At 41.5% G+C, this 15,538-nt stretch overlaps 1 protein-coding gene across 1 annotated transcript in view; it reads right to left on the bottom strand.

Moving 5' to 3' along the window:
* LOC133479146 (regulation of nuclear pre-mRNA domain-containing protein 2-like) overlaps window positions 1-15,499 on the bottom strand; it is a 42,685-nt gene extending 27,186 nt beyond the window's left edge. Inside the window, exons 1-3 of the mRNA XM_061775711.1 lie at window positions 15,070-15,499; window positions 2,407-2,536; window positions 2,101-2,275 (exon numbers count right to left, since the gene is read on the bottom strand). Coding sequence (XP_061631695.1) covers window positions 2,101-2,275; window positions 2,407-2,536; window positions 15,070-15,388 — 624 coding nt within the window. The 5' untranslated portion in view covers window positions 15,389-15,499. The remainder of the gene's footprint in view (window positions 1-2,100; window positions 2,276-2,406; window positions 2,537-15,069) is intronic.
* Window positions 15,500-15,538: the final 39 nt, after the last annotated feature.

Genomic DNA, 15,538 nt, shown 5'->3' with positions numbered 1-15,538 from the left:
TGGGGTTTGGAGTTTTTCCTTGCCCGATTGGGGGTTTTAGATTACGGGATGTTGTCAATCATTGCCAACAATGGGGCTGTGAAGCCCTTTGAGACTGCTTTGTGATTAAAGGCTAACAAATAAACTTAACACTCTGCTGGCACATGTTACTACTGGCCAGTCGCCGCGCTGAGGATGAGCTACATCTGTACCTCAAGGAGCCAGTCATCGACAGGTGGAAAGGGGACCCACTCCAGTGGTGGACGTGACAACTAACTCTGTTTTATGGACTTTATAAAACTTTAGGGAACTATTTATTTAAATTTGCAGTTAACTTTTATAAGAGATGGTGCTGACCCTGTGAACTCCCTGCACTCTCTTTTTTGAACTTTCAACAAAACTATTATTATTATTGTCATTATTATTATGTTGAACAACACTTAAATTCTACTGAAATTTTGGAAAATTTTATTTACTAAAGAAAACTTTAGCGAGCTATTTGTTAAAGTTTTCATTTAACTTTGTAAGACATGCTGCTGAGCCTTGGAGCTCCCTGCACTTTTTGTTCGAATTTTAAAACAAAGATGCATATTTTCTAAGACTAAAAAATAAAAAAAATAACATGCTGCAAATTTGAAAAGCTGTTTAATAAATGTGCATATAGGCATTTAAACGAAGTGTTGGAGTTTGGATTTTTTTCAAATTTTGACGCCAATATTTTCCTTTTTAGCAAAAAACCAATATCAGCTCCAATTATCCGTTATCGGCCTCCTTGACTACTACTAATTGGTATCGGACCTGAAAAAAACATAACGGTCTATCGCTATACCAGAGGGCAGATTTTTTTTCTTGTACTCCCACTTCACAGAGGTTAATTTAATCATGGCAGCCAAAATAGCGAGCTCAATAAAAATTTGGCTTCACACGATCAGGATTTTTGGGGCCGATCACCAAAAAAAAAAAAAACCATAACAGATCACCGATCCGATCACAAGATGGAGCAATGTGTCTAGTTACATGACTTGTTTATTTATTGGCTATACTTGTGTGCTGTATACCAAGCATCTTCAAAATTATTCTCTAGCATTTTCGACAAAAGTTAAAACATCAATGACCTCTAGGGTGCATTCAAGGATTGGCCACTGACATAAGTTTAGATCAAATCAGCATTACAACATAACAGAAATAATGGGTGCCAACTTACTGTAATTAAATTACTCTATTGCAATTAAATTACTTGAACAAATACTGTTAATGACATGCTTACTCTAACTTTCTCACTGTCCCTATATGGAGGGGAGTTGTCCAGAGTTTGCGTCCGTTTGGCTAGTTAAGGAACAGTTTTGATCAGTGATTGGCCAATAGTTAAGCACTGTGAGACATATGGCCAATGTACTACTATCGTATCTGGCAGTGGCTACATTTTGAGTCAAGTACACTAGGTGAAAAAAAATTATTGTGAGTGGCAATGTTTGTCAAAAAGAATACTACGGTAATGTGTGTGTTTCCTATCAAAGTGTTTTCATTTTCAACTTCATTTTAGTTTAGTCTGGTCTAAGCCAGCCACGAACCTATTATATCATTATGACACACCCTAAAATGCTAGCTGCACCAGTCAAGTTGCAAAACAGGCTACTTTTCAGGGCATGGGCATTTTAGGCAATATCCCTCTCTGCTGGCGCCCGAAATTAACACCAAACATAACTCCGCAATGGTTATGTACGTCACGTGACCACACCAAGAAAACAGGTTCACAGACTCTCTGTGTATGCTGTGGGTTGCTGACATGATCGTTTAAACCTGAATTTGCTAAAATGTTGTTCAGATTATCATGTCAGCAACCCCAACATACACAGGAAGTCTGCTAACAGGTTTGCAGATTCCCTGCGTATGTTTCCGGGTTTGATCATGTAAAGTACACACCCATTGCGAGGAAATTAACGTCACACCTACCCCATCACATGCCCTTCTGTTCAATTCTTATTCCACAAATGCAATGTTACGCAGAATACCGGGTTCTGATTTGTGGTGGCACATACAAAGTATTCTTGCAAGAAAAAAAAAAACTGCAGGTTTAAGAATTGCAGGGGCCCAATAAAATCTTCACACACTTACCAGCACAGGTGGAGTCTCTTTTCCTTTTTCTTTCACTTTTTCTTTTTCCTTCTGCTTCTCTCTTTCCTTTTCCTTCTTGTTCAGATTGGCTTTCAACTGAGTGAGGAGCTCCTCAGGATACACGCTGCGTTCCTCCCAGATTGACAAGATCCTTTCCACCGACCTACGGACCTTCGCATCTCTGACAACACAACACACACACGCACACCCACACACACACACAAAGATTAGTTTCAATACCAGAGGACATTTCATCCATTTGGGAGAGATTTACCTGTAGAAGAACATATGGACAAAAAGATGGTCACTCACTTGATAAGAAGGGCAGCATTCGGCAGAACCTCAGCAAAGGCGGACCGGAACACAATAGCATTCTTTCTTTTGCAGTTCTGTATGACGTCATTGGCAAGGTAGAAGAGATTCAAGCGATGATTGTTGTCAGCTGAAAGAGGAAACACAAACCCACTGAAATATAGAGACAAATATAAAAGAACAATCCATGAATACCCAAATGGTAGAAATACTAGTCTTGTAAAAATGTTATAGGCCACATTAATATGGTGGCACAATGATCAACAATAAAGCACAAAGTGGCGTGCATGTACCGTCCTTGACAGTTTACTATACTGATGGGGGTTTTCAAATGAAAACTCGGTGATTATAGCCTATGCATTAACTGTATTTGCTTCCATTAAGTTGCAATTCATGTCTGCACTTTGTAATACCATATTTATTCAGTTAGCCCTGAGTAGAATTCTTTTGGGTACATTTATTTTTTTATTATTATCTATCATTTATTCTGGCGGCACGGTGGTCGACTGGTTAGAGCGTCTGCCTCAGAGTTCTGAGGACCGGGGTTCAAATCCCGGCCCCGCCTGTGTGGAGTTTGCATGTTCTCCCCGTGCAAGCGTGGGTTTTCTCCGGGCACTCCGGTTTCCTCCCACATTCATGGTAGGTTAATTGAAGACTCTAAATTGCCCTTAGGTGTAAATGTGAGTGTGAATGGTTGTTTGTTTATGTGTGCCCTGCGATTGGTTGGCAACCAGCTCAAGGTATACCCCGCATCCGGCCCGAAGATAACTGGAATAGGCTCCGGCACGCCCGCGACCCTTGTGAGGATAAGCGGCTCAGAAAATGGATGGATGTATCATTTATTCTTATTTATAGAATTAATCACAATCAACACTGTTACATATTGTTTGTTGAAAAGTAGTGCAATAAAAATAAATATTTTTCCCTAACATGAGGAATAGCGGCACGGTGGCCGACTGGTTAGAGCGTCAGCCTCCCAGTTCTGAGGTGCGGGATTCAATCCCCGTCCCCGCCTGTGTGGAGTTTGCATGTTCTCCCCGTGCCTGCGTGGGTTTTCTCCGGGCACTCCGGTTTCCTCCCACATCCCAAAAACATGCATTAATTGGAGACTCTAAATTGCCCGTAGGCATGACTATGAGTGCGAATGGTTTGTTTCTATGTGCCCTGCAATTGCCTGGCAACCAGTTCAGGGTGTACCCCACCTCCTGCCCGATGACAGCTGGGATAGGCTCCAGCACGCCCGCGACCCTAGTGAGGAGAAGCGGCTCAGATGGATGGATGGATGAACATGAGGAATAGTCGTGGTTAATAATTGTGATTACAATATTGATCAAAATAATCGTGATTATTATTTTGGCCATAATCGTTCAGCCCTATTATTTAGCTACAACAAGAGAAGAAACAGTATGAATATGTCACATCACAAATCTACTTTTCCTTTTGGCTTGTCCCGTTAGGCTTACATGGAAAAGGATGACACGCTATGGCGACCCCTATCTCCTGCATCCTCCTCTCTAACACCAACTGCCCTCATGTCTTCCCTCACATGTTCTTCCACATGCTCCCTGCTTTCACTGGAGATCACAATGTCATCTGCAAACATCATGGTCCACGGGGATTCCAGTCTAACCTCATCTGTCAGCCAATCCATCACCACACCAAACAGGATGGGGCTCAGGGCTGATCCCTGACTCAGTCCCACCACCACCTTAAATTCCTCTGTCACACCTACAGCACACCTCACCACTGTTCTGCTGCCCTCGTACATGTGCTGTATTATTCTAATATACAGTGGGTACGGAAAGTTTTCAGACCCCCTTAAATTTTTCACTCTTTGTTATATTGTAGCCATTTGTGAAAATCATTTAAGTTATTTTTCCTCAATATACACACAGCAACCCATATTGACAGAAAAAAAACGTAATTGTTGAAATTTTTCCTGATTTATTAAAAAAGAAAAACAGAAATATGACACAGCCTTAAGTATTCAGACCCTTTGCTGTGACACTCATTTTTAACTCGGGTGCTGTCCATTTCTTCTGATCATCCTTGAGAAGTTTCTACACCTTCATTGGAGTCCAGCTGTGTTTGATTATACTGATTGGACTTGATTAGGAAAGCCACACCCTTGTCTATAAAAGACCTTACAGCTCACAGTGCATGTCAGAGCAAATGAGAATCATGAGGTCAAAGGAATTGCCTGAAGAGCTCAGAGACAGAATTGTGGCAAGGCACAGATCTGGCCAAGGTTACAAAAACATTCTGCTGCACTTAAGCTTAAGAGCACAGTGGCCTCCATATTCCTGAAATGGAAGACGTTTGGGACGACAAGAACCCTTCCTGGCGCTGGCCATTTGGCCAAACTGAGCAATTGGGGGGGAAGAGCCTTGGTGAGAGAGGTAAAGAACCACCCAAAGATCACAGTGGATGAGCTCCAGAGATGCAGTTGGGAGATGGGAGAAAGTTCTAGAAAGTCAACCATCACTGCAGCCCTCCACCAGTCGGGACTTTATGGCAGAGTGGCCCGACGCAAGGCTCTCTTCTGTGCAAGACATATGAAAGCCTGCATGGAGTTTGCTAAAAAAAAAAAAAAATAAATTAAAAAAAAACACCTGAATGACTCCAAGATGGTGAAAAATAAGATTCTCTGGTCTGATGAGACCAAGATAGAAATTGTTGACCTTAATTTTAAGTGGCACGTGTGGAGAAAACCAGGCACTGCTCATCACCTGTCCAATACAGTCCCAACAGTGAAGCATGTGGTGGCAGTATCATGCTGTGGGGGTGTTTTTCCGCTGCAGGGACAGGGAGACTTCTTCAATTGCAACCAAAGATGAATGCGGCCAAGTACAGGGATATCCTGGACGAAAACCGTCTCCAGAGTGCTCAGAACCTCAGACTAGGCGGAAGGTTCACCTTCAAAAAAGACAATGACCCTAAGCACACAGCTAAAATACTGAAGGAGTGGCTTCAGAACAACTCCATGACTGTTTTTAAATGGCCCAGCCAGAGCCCTGACTTAAACCCAATTGAGCATCTCTGGAGACCTGAAAATGGCTGTCCACCAGCGTTCACCATCCAACCTGACAGAACTGGAGAGGATCTGCAAGGAGGAATGGCAAATAATCCCCAAATCCAGATGTGAAAAAACTTGTTGCAACATTCTCAAAAAGACTCATGGTTGTATTAGCTCAAAAGGGTGGTTCTACTAAATACTGAGGAAGGGTCTGAATACTTGGCTGTGTGATATTTCAGTTTTGAACAACACTTTTTCAGTTTTTCTTTTTTAATAAATCTGCAAAAATCTCAACAATCCCGTTTTTTTTCTGTCAATATGGGTGCTGTGTGTACATTACTGAAGAAAAAAATGAACTTAAATGATTTTAGCAAATGGCTGCAATATAAAAAAAGAGTGAAAAATTTAAGGGGGTCTGAATATTTTCCGTACCCACTGTAAATCTTTTTTCAAAGGCCAACAACAAAACAATCCAAAACAAATGTCCTTCAATAAAAATCCAAACCTCAAACTATTAACAGTCCCTGCCTCGGAGCTGATAAAGGACATTCAAAAAAACGTTAATTCAATTGTTATATTCTTTGTTACAGCCACGTTTCTCCGCACACGACAAACAGGTCTGTTTTTTACTTTAGTGAACAGATAATATGCCTCCCTTGGAAGTTAACTGTTTTCTATCTTCGTTTTGGCCATTTTGGGAAAGAGAAAGTGTACATTTGCGATACGAGACTGGTAGCATAGTTGGTAACGACTGCAAAATAAAACAAAAAATTTCAACAATTGCGGTTTTTTTCAGTCAATATGGGTTGCTGTGTGTACATTACGGTGGAAATTTTTTACTTAAATGATTCTCGCAAATGGGTTCACTATAACAAAGAGTGAAAGGTTTAAGGGGGGCTGAATACTTTCCGTACCCACTGTACTTCTCTGCCACTCCAGACTTCCGCATGCAGTACCACAGTTCCTCTCTGGGTACTCTGTCATGGGCTTTCTCTAGATCTACAAAGACACAATGTACCTCCTTCTCTTTTCCATCAACATCCTCAATGCAAATAATGCATCTGTGGTAATCTTTCTAGGCATGAAACCATACTATTGCTCGCAAATACTCACTTCTGTCCTGCGTTTAGCATCCACTACTCTTTCCCATAACTTCATTGTGTGGCTCATCAACTTTATTCCTCTCTAGTTCCCACAGCACTGCATATCACCACTGTTCTTAAAAATGGGCACCAGCACACTTTTCCTCCATTCCTCAGGCATCTTCTCACCCGCTAGACTTCTGTTGAACAAGCTGATCAAAAACTCCACAACCACATCTACTAGAGGCTTCCATACCTCTACAGGAATGTCATCAGAACCAACTGCCTTTCCATTTTCTATCCTCTTTAATGTGTTTCTAACTTCTCCCTAACTAATCATTGCCACTTCCTAGTCCACCACACTTGCCTCTTCTACTCTTCCTTCTCTCTCATTTATCAACTCAAAGTATTCTTTCCATCTGTCCAGCACACTACTGGCACAAGTCAACACATTTCCATCACCCTAATCTGTTGCACCATGCTTACCATCTCTATCCCTCTGTCTGGCCAATCTGTATAGATCCTTTTCTCCTTTAGTGTCCGACCTGGCATACATGTCATTATATGACTCGTTTGGCCTTTGCCACCTCTACCTTTGCCCTACGTCGCATCTCAATGTATTCCTTTCGCCTCTTCTCGGTCCTCTCAGTGTCCCATTTCTTCTGAGCTAAGCTCTTTCTTTGCATGATTTCCTGTACTGTGAGGTTCCACCACCAAGTCTCCTTCTCTTCTTTCCTGCCAGAAGATACACCAAGTACTCTCCTGCCTGTCTCTCTGATCACCTTGGCTGTGGTGGTCCAGTCTTCTGGAAGCTTCTCTTGTCCACCGAGCTTGTCTCACCTCTTCCCGAAAAGCCACGCAACACTTTCTCAGCTTCCACCACATGGTTCTCTGCTCTGACTTTGTCTTTTTAATCTTCCTCCCCACCACCAGAGTCATCTTACACACCACCATCCTATGCTGTCTCGCCACACTCTCCCCTACCACTACCTTACAGTCGGTAACCGCCTTCAGATTACATCGTCTGCACAAGATGCAATTCACCAGTGTGCTTCTACCTCTGCTCTTGCAGGTCACCCTATGTTCCTGCCTCTTCTGGAAAAAAGTGTTCACGACAGCCATTCCATCCTTTTTGCAAAGTCTATCACAAACTGTCCTTTCCTGGATGCCGTACTTAACCATCACTTCTTCATCACCCCCGTTTCCTTCACCAACATGTCCATTAAAATAACAACCCCCCCTCTGTCTGGGATGCTCAGAACTACTTTGTCCAGAATTTCTCGTTCACCTCTCGGTCACATCCTACCTGTGGGGCAGGTTAACGGTGCCAGGGGCGGACGTTGTTAACGCGGGCCACGACCAATCCAGTATGGAATTCTTTAGATGAAAGCTCATATTGTTTGGCAAAGTTTTAAGCCGGATGCCCTTCCTGACGCAACCCACTGCATTTATCCAGGCTTGGGACCGCCCTACACTTTGCACTGGCTTGTGCCCCCAATAGGGCTACATTATGTCACATAAAAAATACAGTGACCAAAATTATCAGTATTATCACTATATTGCCAAAAGAATTGTAAAATACAGATACAGACACAGATGTATGCACCTAAAGCAGGGGTGTCCAATCTACAGCCCGGGGGGAATGTAGAGCCCGCCATTCATTTTTAGGCCCCCCCGGCCCCCCCCCCAACATCCATCTGTAATAAAAATAACATTTGACACAGCCTGCAACATTATTTAAAAAAAAAGTGAGTATGGGCAGCGTTAAAAGTGTGGGTGTTGACAAACTGGGGGCATTTTGACACCCAAATTCTTCATGAGAATAAAGAATAAAGTCAATTCCATTTCAGAATCAAAAACGGTTTCCTCCACTTTCTACCCCGTGTCAGGTTTCAATCTGTAAACAAATCACATTAATGGTCCTCAAGTAACTGCTTTAAAATGTGCACGCTTACGACAAATTGCTCACATTTTGGTTTTGAATGTGGAGATGATATTCAGCTGCTACTCAATGCAGGGGCAAATCTATTCTAGTGAGATACCAGGCAATCAGCCACCCCAAAATCCTGACAAATTCTTAACTACCGTAATTTGTCATGCGTAATACGCTCTCCAGAATGATGTGCACCCCCAAAATAGGGGTACCACGATTGGTCAACTAATCACGTCATCCTTATCTTTTGTGTAAGCTTTGTTTTTCTCTCAAGAGGGTCTGAATTCTCCTGCTGCTCGGGGCGCTCACCTGTTGTGTATGTACAAGAAATATCAGATTGTATGTTCCTTTAGCAAAGCCAAATTGATGAAACTCAAAATCAGTACTCTCAAGAATACATAGGCTATAAAATATGTATTCATGTTCTGATATTGTGGGTTTAAGGTGTTTATGTGTGGGCATGTGAAATGTACAAGAGCTTCATTTAGTTAGGTAGTTCAATACAAAAACGGATACTCATTTTCGAGATGCAAAACACACAGAGTGAAATTTCTAATATATATGCATTAGGCTTTATACAATCACAATTTTTGGGGCTGATCACCGATCAGCGAGTTTAAACAAAACAATAACCGATCCGATCAGAAGATGAAGCAATGTGTCTATTTCAATGAATTGTTCATTTACTGTATATACTACTTGTGTACTGTATATTAGACTTTACGCCGATCTGATCGGTTATCGGTATCTGATGATAATTATCATTTTATGCTGATCAGCTTTCATGTCATAATTCGCCGATCCGAATAATGACGTCATCGATCGGCTCCGCACAAGACATTAACTCCGCGTCGCCGTTGCATATAAATCCAAAAGCTAATTTATTTTTAGCCTTGTCACGTGTCTTGTGGCGCAGTACTGCAACTGTGACGGCCAATAGAGTTTTCTTCAATATTGTTGGTTAAAAACACGTCATCGGCGTGGGACTATTTTGCGGTGTCTCAGACAAAACAACAAGTTATTTCCAGTCTGTGCACAACTGAAGTACGTTGTGGGAAACGTCATCTAAATGCTTCAACACAAATTTGATCGGGCACCTGAAGAATGTACACAACGAGGAGCATGCCACATTCAGTGGCATTAGTGTGAAGAAGGCGTGCAAGGTCATGTGACTTTCTTGTGTCGTTTGATTTGTGAACCAGACTTAAACGTCACTAGCGCTTAAATTGAATGACGCAAACAGGCGCCCGATGCGGAAGTCGGCTTCATAAAGGTTGGAAGTCACTGCTCTAGTCAGGTAATGTATTGTAAGCAGTTTGGTCAAACCAACATTACATGACAGAAATAATGGGTGCTAACTTACTGTAATTAAATTACTTTATTGTAATTAAATTACTTCACCCACACCGAAACTTTAGAGCATGATTCGACAGAACGGCAGCATGTTTCGGCACAACCGTTAGTCCTAGCACCAGCTTGCTAGGCTACATAACGTTTTGTTGCCTGCTTGCGAGCCTGTATCGTATTAAAAGTACGGGAACATACCTCAAGCAAGCCTTAAACGAACGTCCTCTCCTGAGCACCGGTGACCATCACCACGTTTCCCCCCCATTTTGTTCTTATAAAACAGTCGGCGCGATCCACTCTTGTTGTAGTCGCCACGGTAACGAGTGTATCTGGTCATATTTGAGTTGACAAGCTAAAGCCCAATGATCGTAAAAAAACGGGATGCGGTGGTATCGGAATACAAGATTTTATTGCAATAGTCTGACATAGTGTAATCATGAAAGAGCAGATTTGTCTTGTAGTCTGATCCGGGCAATACGTGTTGTCTGTCTCAGACGTGTTGTCTGTCCCACACCACCGACGTGTTGTTTTTATTTTTTAATAACTTTATTGGCCGTCAGATATTTACAGCACTATGTCAAAAGACATGCGACAAGAAATAAAAATAAACTAGCTTTTGGATTAAAATATACTGTGCACGATGGCGACGCGGAGTAAATGTCTTTTGCGGAGCCGATCAATGAAGTCATTGATCGGATTGGTGAATTATGACATTAAAGCCGATCAGCATAAAATCGTAAATATCGCCCGATACCGATCAGATCAGTGTAAAGTCTAATAAATACTGTTAAATCAGTGAACAGACATTGTCTCAGTGGACAGTGCCGTTATTGTGAGCATAGCATGATTATTGCTGCAGCAATAATAGCATTTTGGAGGTACAGTATACGACTGCAAACAGTGGCTGGACGGGGATAAAAGACATTGTACAGTAATATGTGATTTGAAGCTGTCCTTTTGTCCTACTAAAGCCTCTCGAAAAGGACTGTCCCAGAAAGAAAAAGAGAGCTCTTTCGGTTATTCTGCTTTCGCCTCGATACCGTTTCCCACAATATCGCAATAAATACCGTACCGTGAGAATAATACCATAATAAAACCTTAGAGTGACTCATAGATATCTTTCCATCCCTAATATATGTACAATGAATATGTACATTAACACAATTTTTTATTTACATATAGCATTACAAAATGCTCAATAAACCAAAATTATTGGTTTATTGAGCCAATTTAAAAACATTGAAGGACTGCATCACACAGCCTTTTTAGTGTCCTTGCATTACTGGAGTAGTAGCATTTGTTTTGATCGTCGTATGATGTAATTTTCTGTCATGTTGTAAATGCTACTGTACATACTGAAGCTCGAAATCGAAAAGAAATCGCAATATCGCCGAGAAAAAATATTCCCGCTGAAGTTGAGCACATCTCAGCAACTTTGGCAAGATTTTATTTTTTTTTTGCAAAAGAAAGCTCCTCCGTCCATCACTTTGCCTTCTTAATTACTGTATGTCACGGTATGTATTTTATCCCAAAGTCCGGGACACAAAGACATAGCATTTATCAGAGCTTCATTTTCCCCAGTACAAATCCCCTAAATAAAAAAAGCACACTGAAATCACTCTGCCAGCCTCTATCCCATTGGTGGGCAATTCTGAGGTCACCGCGACGCTGCTCTCGAAATAGAACTTCTTTCTATTCAAGGTCATGCCCCAGACCATCAGCTGCCCTCTTCAATGCTGCCCCACGCCGCAAGATGGCAAAATGCACTGTAGTCCCCTCAGCACATACACAATGAATGGGAAAGTCAGTGCACTGCCAAGTGGGGTGTGAAAAGTACGGTGGCCGACAGGGGCAAATGTGCTGCAGAGGCCATATGGTGCAAATGCAGGAATGACGTAAAACAAAAAACACACAAGCACATAAAACAATAGCAAAATAAAAATGCTGCAATCACAGAAAACAACAACAAATGAAAAACGCTGCAAGATAAAAAGCTGCAATCATAGAAAAAAAATTGTGGAGGAAAAAATGCTGCAAAATAAAAATGCTGCAATAAAAGTGCAAAATGCTGCAATAAAAGTGCAAAATTTGTGTGTGTGTATAGGGCCCGACGATTAATAGGTTGGCTGATTTAATCATAATCGGCCAGTGTTTGCCAATTAAACCACCATATATTCTTAATTTCTCATGTAGCATTTAAGAGCTGTAAAAGCACTGTTAAATGTCAGAGTCACGTAGAATGTCCTTGTGCTGTTTGTCCACTACATGGAGCTCTGACTCCAGTCAATCCAATAACATCTTTCCTGAGAAAATGATGTGCACGAACACTGCACTACAACAACAATGGTAGATTACCGTGTTACGTTTGTGCTGCAGATGCTCCTGAGCATGATATTGCTTTTACAGCAAAAGTATATCCCACGTTCTTACATCCACCGCGTATATAACCAAAAGAGCAAGCAGGAGAAAGTTTTGGCAAGTTTAAGCATTTTTGTGTGAACACTCATTGCTGTTTATGGGAAACAAAACAAAACAAAAAAACTAAGAAAACTAATTAAAAATATAATAAAAAAATAATAATAAGGAAAAGATTGACTGGTTCCGTGTTGAGGACTTGTCACATTGCTACTTAAATATTATTTAAAATGCTTTACCTAAAAAATAAATGACTTACAGATAGGCCTTACACGATCAGGATTTTTGGGGCCGATCACCGATCAGCAAGTTTAAAAAAAAACGATAACCGATCACTGATCCGATCACAAGATGGAGCAATGTGTCTATTTACATGACTTGTTCATTTATTGTATATACTTGTGTACTGTATACTGTATCCATCCATTTTCTGTACAGCTTATCCTCACAAGGGTTGCGGGCGTGCTGGAGCCCGTCCGTGCCAGCTCAAATTATTCTCTAGCATTTTAGACAAAAGTTAAAACATCAATGACCTCGGGGGATTTCAAGGATTGGCCACTGACATAAATTTAGGTAAAATCAACATTACATGACAGAAATAATGGGTGCTAACTTACTGCAATTAAATTACTTTAATAAATACTGTGAATGACATGCTTACGCTAACTTTCTCATTGTCCCAACTATATGGACGGTGTTGTCCAGAGTTTGAGTCCGTTTGACACTTTTCTCCCCCCACCCCCCATTCCCACACTGCATTGCTTGAACGCGGCATGCTCCTCGTGTACATTCTTCAGGTGCTCGATCAAATTTGTTGTGTTGAAGCATTTAGATGACGTTCCCCACGACGTACTTCAGTTGTGCACAGACTGCAAATAACTTACGTGTTGTTTGTATGAGACACCGCAAAATAGTCCCACACCGACGACGTGTTTTTTCACCGACAAGATTGGAAAAACTTTATTGGCCGTCAGATAGTTACAGTGCTGCACTACAAGACACGTGACAAGGCTAAAAATATACTAGCTTTTGGATTCATACGTGACAAAGACGCGGAGTTAAATGTCTTGTGCGGAGCCGACCGATGACCTCATTGATCGAATCGGCGACTTATGACGTGAAAGCCGATCAGCATAAAATGCTAATTATCGGCTGATACCGATAACACCGATTAGATCGGCGTAAAGTCTACTTACAGATGATTTGATTTTGAAAAAAAACACCAGAATGTCCACATGTACAGTACATGGGACAAGACTCTCCGTAACTTCAACAAACAACCCAGGCTAAACTTAGTTTTTAGTTTCTCAGTCGGGAGGTATCACTTCAACATACTTCCTTGAAATTAATTACAACTTTCTGGTCTGTCACTGTGACATCTAAAGCGTTATAGAATGAGCAAAAAAATAATTGTTCGGTATAGTTGAGGATAGGTTACAAAGTAAAAGTAAATAGGTGGTTCACTGCCTTTGAGGACAAATAAATAACCAACAGTTGTCCAATTTTAGAAGATTTGTGCCAGGATTACAGTGGAGCCTTGACTTGAGTTTAATTCAGTCAATGAACATGCATATAACTAAAAACTATCATACATCAAATAATCTTTGAAATGAATCGAAATGTCAATAATCCGTCACAGCCCCACATCATGCTCCTTCTGGTGTGCGCACCTTGGCCACCAGGGGGGCAGTATAATACAGACATGGAGACATAAATGAAAAAGAGTTTCACAACTAAGTGACTGAATAAAGTAATTTTTTTGCAGATAAAGTAAAATAAAATATGCCTGTGAGTATTGGTATATGATCTGTCTATGTGTTGCTGCAACATTTATGCTCAAATTTCCGTTGCTTAAATGCTTATAACACTGTGACATAGATGTTATTCGTTAGCTTGTCTATGGTGTTGAAAATTGTGTGAGCATTACGCTAGCAGACTTTCCTAAGGCAAAGTGATGTGGTGGTTTTGAAATAACATGCAATTCTCTTTGTTTAGTTTGACAGTAAACTTTAACTGGGAGTGGCAATAACCAATCTAGTCTTTTTCAAAAATGATGCACCGTGACAAAAAAATGCTACTTGTTGTAAAGTGAGTTGAGTTCGCTACCACCATCTACCGCTCGTGTCTTGAAGTTTTGCTTGTACATCAAAGCAAAAAAACAAAAACAAAAAGAAAAACGAGCGACGACTCATACCTCGAAAAACTCGTAAGGCCGGTCACTTGTAAGTGAAGATACCATTGTATTACATTTCAGGGTAACCATTTTGTTTCAATTACCTGCACAAGTAGCATACCTGAGATGGTAAATAAGATAAGATTATGAAGATGTTAACTAATTTTATACAGGCAAGTAATGACTTTTGGCAAGTACATCGAAGCTGCAAAATCCGTTAATCCTGCATCTTTAATGTACCAAAAACACGTAGCTCAAATGGTGAAAAGCAGCACAGACTTGTGCATCAAAAAATACAATCCATGCGTTATTGACGACTGTGAGTCCGACTTTGTAAAATGATAACGACTTCCACACGCGATGCCCTGAATAAACGTCACAAAATTCGCTATGCTACAAGGTTCTCGTGCAGCGGTGGCGACGTGGGTTATTTTACATACATCGTGTAGTGGTTGGACCTTGGAGGCCCGACTGCCAGCAATGTGGGAGCAAACTGAGAGCAAACATTAGCATTAGCTTGGCCACCATTAGCAAATAATTGCGCTAATATCTTAAATAGTGGAGCTAATTCAACGCGGTTACGTATTCCACCGTAATTAACAACTAAACCAACTCTTGCGCTGTCGGGACACAATCGCACTCGAATAATTAGCCTTAGCCTAGTTTAGCTTAGCCGGAGCTCGCTGGGGCTACTCACATTTCTTGAGCCACTTCATCCAGTAGCGAACGACGAGACTGCTCTGCTTCTTGTTCTCAATGCACCAGCCGGAAAGGCTCTGGATAGACTCCATGGTGTTGGATATTCCTTGAAAGCGGCGGTCCAGAGAGGCCGCCAACGAAGCGTTGGAGCTGCGGGCTCCGTGGCCGGTCACAGCTCCAGAACCGCCCGCCATCTTTGCTGCTGTGGCTAAGCTCGGTTGAAGTCGAAGAAGCTTCAGTTGGGACGGAGTAAGAGGAGGAGGAGGATGATGATGATGGCCGCTAAAATCGTGCTGGTCGGCTAGCAATGATGGCATAGAGGCACACGGACCCTACTTTTCAATTCTACTGTTTTGTACAGTCGTAGTAGTAGTAACCCATTTTCCATTCGTTTTTAAAGGGAACAGATTACGGCAAATTGAATTTTTAATGCTCTGTACAGCAGTTGTTTCCAGACCTCCTGGGTG

The sequence above is a fragment of the Phyllopteryx taeniolatus genome, chromosome 6 (genome assembly GCF_024500385.1).
Source record: "Phyllopteryx taeniolatus isolate TA_2022b chromosome 6, UOR_Ptae_1.2, whole genome shotgun sequence".
NCBI lineage: Eukaryota > Metazoa > Chordata > Actinopteri > Syngnathiformes > Syngnathidae > Phyllopteryx > Phyllopteryx taeniolatus.
The sequence above is the reverse complement of the archived record's forward strand: the minus strand, read 5'-3'. Positions and strand labels throughout refer to the sequence as shown.